General features: G+C 36.8%; 1 protein-coding gene across 8 annotated transcripts in view; it reads right to left on the bottom strand.

Annotated features, from left to right (window-relative positions):
• Nucleotides 1-4,344: 4,344 nt before the first annotated feature.
• The window catches only part of YAP1 (Yes1 associated transcriptional regulator), a 135,201-nt gene continuing 131,408 nt past the window's right edge, over nucleotides 4,345-8,137 (bottom strand). For all 8 annotated transcript variants that reach the window (XM_070384322.1, XM_070384327.1, XM_070384325.1 and 5 more), the window contains one exon: nucleotides 4,345-7,997. In XM_070384322.1, the coding sequence (XP_070240423.1) occupies nucleotides 7,759-7,997 (239 nt within the window). In that variant the 3' untranslated portion in view covers nucleotides 4,345-7,758. The remainder of the gene's footprint in view (nucleotides 7,998-8,137) is intronic.

The raw sequence follows: 8,137 nt of genomic DNA, 5'->3' as shown, positions 1-8,137 counted from the left end.
TTAGTTCTTCACTTTCTGCCATTCGAGTGGTATCATCTGCATATCTGAGGTTTTTGATACTTCTGGCAATCTTGATTCCAGCTTGTGCTTCATCCAGCCTGTCATTTCAAGTGAGGTACTCTCTGCATGTAAGTTGAATAACAGGGTGACAGTATACAGCCTTGTCATACTCCTTTCCCCATTTGGAACCAGTCAGTTGTTCCATGTTGCTTGGTTCTAATTGTTCCTTCTTGACTTGCATCATGTTTCTCAGGAGGCAGGTGAGGTGGTCTGGTATTCCCACCTCTTGAAGAATTTTCCAATTTGCTGTGATCCACATAGTCAAAGGCTTTAGCATAATCAATGAAGCAGATGTAGATGTTTTTCTGGAATTCCCTTGCTTTCTCTATGATCCAATGAATGTTGGCAACTTGGATCCCTAGTTCCTCTGCTTTTTCTAAACCCAGCATGTATATCTGGAAGTTCTTGGTTCACATACTGCTGAAGCCTAACTGGGAAGGATTTTGAGCATAATCTTATTTGCATGTTAAATGAGCACAATTGTCTGGTAGTTGGAACATTCTTTGACACCGCCCTTCTTTGGGACTGGTATGAAAACTGACCTCCAGTCCTGTGGCCACTGCTGAGTTTTCCAAATAAGGTAACATGTATAAACATTTTGATAATTATTATAGAATATTACTCATTGCTGTTGGAAAAAAGTTTCAAAGCATATTTAGATAAAAATGGGAGGGGTAGGTCACTTGGAGTGCATACTAATTAGAGCAAGCCGACTCATGTAACTATGCAAGTACCTTGAGTAGACCAACTCAAGTTTGAAGGATCATTCTGAACTATTCAATAACAATGTAAAGATGAGAAAGATCATATTCATGTTGAAAAACATTGCTTTTAAAGAATGTCAGTAACTTACCAGTTATTCCTATATTTCATTTTGGTCCTTATAACCAGTGTCAGAGATTGGATAAATTATAATATTTTCACTTGACCCTTGATAGAAGTTCCAGTCTTCCACTCCCATAGTGATGGCAGTGGGATGTAATCTTGATGGGGAAGAATCTGCTTTTGAACTTTGCAGTATTTAGCACGGTACAACACTGAAAACTGTTGGAAATGTTCAGGCCTTGAAAAATTTGCTTTAATGATTTTAGAAAACTGATTGGGATTTGGTCAATAGTTAGTTCATCAATGTTAAATTCCCTGAACAACATTCCAGATTCAGCCAGGGCTTCCTGTCCATTTTAGATCAATGATGCACCCTCAGAGGGAGTCTTGGGACTTCTCTGGCAGTCCAGTGGTTAAGACTGTGCTTCCAATGCTGGGGGCATGGGTGCAATCCCTGGCCAGGGAACTAAAATCCCAGGTGTCCTGTGGCGCGGCTAAAAAAATACAGGGGGGATGTGTGTAGTTCTGAGGTGTTTAGAAAATAACGTTATTTCCTGTAAGGCATCAGCCATTTTTTGACTGGAAAATACATGGGCATATGCTATTTAAGATTTAGATTGTAAGAGACAACTAAATCTCAAGCCCACATTCTACTCTGGCCAGTCTTACTGAGGTTATTTTATAGGGCTCAAGAGACTTCTTAATGTCTGGAGAAAATACTTCAGCAAATGGCCTTCTTCAGTAGGTACTGCACAACTAGCTTTGCAGTGTGACTTCAAGTTACTCAGCAGCCTGACGCTTCATGAATGAGACTCTTCGTATCTTTCATAAAATCTAAGTCCTAATTCATGGTCACCCCAGTGATTGGAATCTCATACAGCTGTGATATTCTGACCATTATTCAGATCCTCATCACTGAGCCAATGAGATGCCTCTGTTGAACCACAGCTATAGATAAATACAAGTTGCTATAAAGCTCAATTAAGGAGAAATGATCTTCAATTTCCTAGTCCATTTATCACTGTTGGCTTCAGTAGTTCAGGGAGACAGCACTCATTCAACAGTGCTTTTGCCTCAAGTTCTGCCACTTAATCTGCAACTTAAAGAAAATGAATTTCTCTTCTAATTGGCCATCATTTCTAATATACCATCATTTTAACACTGGGTAAATCCACTATACATAAGAACTTGATTGGTAACTCACAAATATATCCTTAAATGGAACTGAGATGTGACTTCTAGAATGTTACAATGAAAATTATACCCAAAAGGTGATGTTTAACTCATAGACTACTTTGTATGGACTCTGTGACATCCACATGTGAAGTCCTATGTGAAGGTCATAGGGACTATAGTCTCAGAAGAGACTTGAGACATAAGGCAACATGGGTAAAATTGTGTCCTAAGCCTAAGAAATAATTTAAGTCATTCTAATAGGATACCCTCCTGATTTAGATGCTTTTTTTTGTTTGTTTTTTGGAGAAGTTTCTTTTAGTAAGAATCAAGCACTGTCCTGCATGCTGTAGTCCATGGGGTGGCAAAGAGTCGGACACGACTGAGTGACTGAACAAGAAATTCTCCATTCACTGACTTTGCAATACAAACCAGTATCAACTTCACAAAGTTATAGTAATTCTAGTATTTAATATTTTCACTTAAAAAAAAAAGAAATCCAAGTGCCAGATTAGCTATTTAGGAATTTTACAGAAATAGGTTCTTCACTCAGATATCTCCAATTAGCAACACACAGACCCAGTTTTGTCTCATTTAGTTTTCAACTGCTAACAGAATCCTCTCAGTTTAGATGTCAAGTCACCTGATTCAGGAGTTTTGTTTGTGGTTAAAATATGACAGATTAAAAAATTCAGAGTATCTTTTAAACATTATCTTATTTTGCTAGTGCCGTGATTCTACAACTGTTTTCATTTGTGGTACTATTACGTTTGCCAGTTTAAAGCTACGTTTATGGTTCGAAAATTATTAATTTCACTTGTATCAGAGCTTTTTGTATCCAGATGATATGGCAAAAAACATTCCATGTTTGATTTAGAAAAATTGCAGCACTATATGTCACAGAATTCTCATCTGGTATTAACTCAGCAAATTTTTAATTGGAGAGGATTGTTTATGAAAGTTTTCAGGACTATTTAAATAAAGAAATTAAATGGCAACAGTTTAAAGCAGGACAGGGACAAGTCGCCCTGCCAGAGATAAGGCTGATTCCAGAAGCAGCAGTGTGCGTGCAACCCTGGAGCCCAAGAGAGCAGTACATGGATTTACACTGAATACCAAGTAAAGCCAGATTTTCAGTCTAAGTGATGGCCGCCAGGACTAGGGACGGTCGAGCTGTCATTACAGAAGGAAAGAATGTGATGGGGTCCTTGACGCTGCTCTTCCTTTACAACCTCTGCCAACAGGATGGAAATCAAGGGCTGACTCGCTGGGCTGCTCACCACTTCCCATTACTAGTCCTTTACAATTCTGGTTCACAGACTCCAGAAGGACTGCAAGCCATCCAGTGTAAAGCGTACCGTCTCTAAGAGCAGCTCCCTAGTAAGAGAGGCAATGTCTATAGACACACATTTGCACATTTAACATTTGTGTTAAAATGCACAACCAGTAGTGGTTGTGCATTTTACGGAAGGGGAACAATCAATTTCAAGTTCCACAAAACGTTTTACTATCATAAAGAAATTATTCATAATAAAACACTGTTTTCAGACTTGCCTCACCAAAAACATGTCAATAATTAAAGATATTATATACACACAGAAATAAACGATTTTCAAAGACAATCAAATCTACTTCTTCAAAGTTCAGAGCCTACCACTTAAATCTGTGAGTGTTTTAATTTATAAAATAATATCTAATAATTTTCCTAAGTATTATAGGGCTTCCCAGGTAGTGCTAGTGATGAAGAACCCACCTACCAATGCAGGAAACAAGAATTGTGGGTTTGATCCCTGGGTTGCAAAGATCCCCTGAAGGAGGGCACAGCAATCCACTCTAGTATTCTTGCCTGGAGATTCCCACAGACAGAGGAGCCTGGTGGGCTATGGTCCACAGGGTTGCAAAGAGTTCCATAAGACTGAAGTGACTTAGCATAGCACATTAAGTATTCTATTTTGTAGATATAAAACCAAAGGCTATTTTGAAAGAAACACTATTTTCTTCTGTGCTGCTATTAACACATGTAGTAAAATCTTTTAAGACTGAAGGGGATACAGTTCTGCTTATACACTTTTATCAATGAGGATGGTTTACAGGAAGAGTACAGAACATAAAGTTCAAGGAATTATATCCACACTACAAAAGTTCCCAGTGCCAAACCGACCCTAAGTTTAACCTGTCTGCCAGTTACCACTATAATCACCTTTTATTACTTGCACTTGTTCTACTGGAAGACCCATTAAGAAGCCAAAAAAGTTTTAAATATATTAACTGTTAAAAACAACAAAGAAGCGTTTAAAGAAAGAATATATTTGAACCATATAAACAAACAAAAAGGTATTACATAAGAAAAATAATGTAACAATTTATGTAAGTACCTAACATATGAGCATGCTCTTACATCTAAAACAAAAAATAAAACAGTAACATTGGTACTATATATATATATTTGACAAGTGTGCATTAAAGAATTCTCTAATATAAAACATTTAAAATGTGGAGAATATTTTGCCAAGACACAGAAAACAACTGTTAAGATAGGCACACCCACAATTCTTATAAAAACGTGCTTGTGGAAGATAAAACTGATCCGAGCATTCACTTCTCAGGTGTGAAGAAGTTCTGAAACTGTAAATCACTGGATATTGCCTCCCACTTTCGCACTGTTTGAGTTTCAACACTGATTAGTATAAATTATGAATTACACAATTAGTTTTATTTTTAAAATTTTAGTGTTTCTGCCAAGGTTCCATATAAAATGCATCTATTTAGTATGAATACTTAAAACAGCAACATCATTTGTATAAAAGTTACTTTCTAATTTTTTTTAAAGCACTGTTGTTTAGAAAATAGTTATTATAACAAATAGTGCTCTGGAAAATCTGAAACTACAAATCAATATGCTCCATCAACCATAAGTAGATCTAATAAGCCCTAACTAAAAAGAACACAAATGTAAAAAGCTGATAAATTTAAAGATTATAAAATTGGTTTATTGTAAAAGCAATTCAAGAATACCCAGTTAAAATCTTATTCCAATGCCACCCAATACAACCAGGAAGCAGTTAAACACTTTTACATTAGGAACAAGGACAAAAAACAAGAAAGACCACATCAAGTCTGTGATTCAAATTCATAAAGAGAAAGGATTAGGTCTCCTTCAGGTCAGTACAACGGGTAAGATTAGGTCAAAGCACCGTGTCCTTCAGACACCATGGTGCTGCCACAACACTGAGGTATAACTGGGTAAATCCAAGTTGTCGGGGAATGAAGAACTCCATATTTTTGTTTTGTGGGTGTACTTAAGTGATTGAAATTTTAGGAACAACTGCCTTTAATGACAGCAATATGCAAGACAAGTTTTTATTGAAGAAAAAGAAGCTTATAAAGTTCTCTATCAAGGTCCCACTAAATCTTCACAGCCCCCCTCCCATTTTCCCACCCTCTTCCCTAATCTAAAGCTACTCTGCTGATATATAAGATGAGATCTTAATTTGTGGCTAATGGCAAATTGTAGGCACTCCTTCTAAGTAGCTTTGATCTTCTGCATATAAAGAAGCCAACATGCTGTATCATCCATCCATAAACTCAATTATGCATTCTAGGCAGAATTTCATTATTCCTCTAAAAAAAAAAAAAAATCAATACATCTATCTGCACAGTGGCCATTTCCCCCCAGACGTAATTCAAGATTTAATCTTTCTGCTGTTTTAATAATAGCCTTAGAGTCAATTATTACGAATGATCGACCTATGAATCAATATATATAACACAACGACTGCATTTTGAGCACTGAAATTACCTAATATAAAACTTTACTTCCAACTTTTGCAATCCTCTAAACTGAAGGGTCAAAATACTTATATTTTGTAATCAGAAAAAAAAACCCCACCTATTTTCCGAAGTTGAGGCTTTTCATAGCAGTTTTAGCCAGGAAAAGGAGAGATTTCATGTCTTATAAACCCTTGAAAATAAGGGCTTACTCTATAAACACTGAAAGACCCTTAATCGTAGAGGTGCTGCTAGCTGATGCCACTATAATTCACAAGCAAGTATAACTTCATAGCTTATATTGAAGGGTTGATTCATGCTCATTTTGTTCCTTTAAAAATACTCTTTGGAAAACATTATTATTCCTGTAGACACATACTCTAGTTATATCTCTTCCAGTAAAAATAAAAGTATAATCATGATTACCTCTATTTCTTTGCTAAAATCAACTAGTAATATACATTAATCTGATCACTTTACCAGCTAACTTATGACCTTACAGTATCCCGTATACTATCCAGGGTAAATTCTCAGCATATAAAAGTAGGAGCAAGTCTTATAAGTAAAAACAATTTTGTAGGCAATATTTCAATGTAGTCTTTAATGTGTTCATTATAAAAGAGAACTAAACTACTAGATTTTACTTCCAAAACTAAGGCGAAGGTAATCTTCCAAAGCTAAAGGGGATAATAAAGCCATTTCTTGTTTACTTCTTTCAAATTTCAGCAGATAATATCCACTGTGTGCCCAGAGGTCATACAAGACTCCTCGAGGCACTATCCATAAGAACAGCCCTTTCTAGAACACTAAACCACCACCACCTGCACACTACCCCAACCGGATTTAGACTACTTGTGAAATATAAACTACTAGTCTTGTATTCTAAATGCATACATTCATAGCTACCATTTTAAAATAAATTGGAAAGTAGGGAAAACTCAAAAAAAAAAAGATACATTCTGCTATCACACTATTATAAACATTATAAGTGTGTGTGTGGGTATATATAAAGAGAGCTGATTACCAAGATTTAAATAAGATGGTAAAAAAAACCAGGACATGTAGATTTACCAAAGGAACTATAATAACTGTCCCAAGCTACAAGTATAAACAGATGCACTACAATGGTAATTTGCCTTAGATTCTGAGGAAAAAAGAAAAAAAAAAAAAAAACCCCTAAGACAATAAAAATCCCAATGAAGAAAAAAAAAAAAAAAAAACAAACAAACAAAAAAAACCCACAATAAAACCCACCAAAATCTATACTAGAGTATGTGGCAATAATTAATATATTTCTATGGAAATTATCTCAAGCCTTATAAGCTCCTAAAATAAAATCAAGGTCACTATGTGACTAATGATAGCACTAGGAGGAAAAAAACCCACTGAAAGTAAAACAGTCTTCAGCCTTGGTTTCAGCTAGCTCTTCAAATCAGTCTAAGTACTAAACATCAGATACAACATTTTTGGCTTGTTAGACCAGTAAGTCATGTTTTTCCACTGGCCAAAGGCAGCTGAAGAACAATTGCTTGAACAAACTAAATGCCGTGACATGAAGCATTTGACTTCCAAGTCTGAGTATTTAGTTAAAATGATTGGTGAACATCTAACTGGGCAAAAGGAATGGCATCCATCATCCAAACAGGCTCACTTCCCCCAGCCCCCAAAACAAACAGTAGTTATAATAGCAAAAGAAACAAAAAAGTTTTTTTTTTGATTCCTTAGAGCCAACTATGGAAGAGGTCAGCAATATATTAACAGCAGCAATGGACAAGGAAGAGCAAAACAGTGGATGAAAGAATCCTGCTGGACGTTTGTTCATCTTTTTCTGTATTAGCCAGAAGACTGCCCCTGGCTTAACTGGAAATTTCAGGTATAGGTCTTATCTCCTTAGATCCTTCACAGATTTAGAATTCAGTCTACCTGAGGGCTCTATAACCATGTAAGAAAGCTTTCTTTATCTAGCTTGGTGGCGGCCAAAACAGACTCCATGTCGTTGAGGATGTCGGAGCTCAAGGCTTCTTGCAGGCTCGGCATCAGTTCCTCCCCTTCTATGTTCATCCCATCTCCCTCCAGGGTTCCGAGGTCCACGTTTGTCCCAGGAATGGCTTCAAGATAGTCTGGGAAACGGTTCTGCTGGGAGGGCAGGGTGCTTTGGTTGATAGTGTCACCTAGATGGACCAGAGAAAGAAAACAGGTCCTTTTCGAAAAGCTGGCATCATGACACGCACAGGGAGAGAAACACATTCCTGACAGACTTCCTCCACTGATGCCCACAGTTTACTTTAGGCCAAACAACCCACAGACAGCA

Source organism: Bos mutus, chromosome 15 (assembly GCF_027580195.1).
Source record: "Bos mutus isolate GX-2022 chromosome 15, NWIPB_WYAK_1.1, whole genome shotgun sequence".
Taxonomy (NCBI): Eukaryota; Metazoa; Chordata; class Mammalia; order Artiodactyla; family Bovidae; genus Bos; species Bos mutus.
The sequence above is the reverse complement of the archived record's forward strand: the minus strand, read 5'-3'. Positions and strand labels throughout refer to the sequence as shown.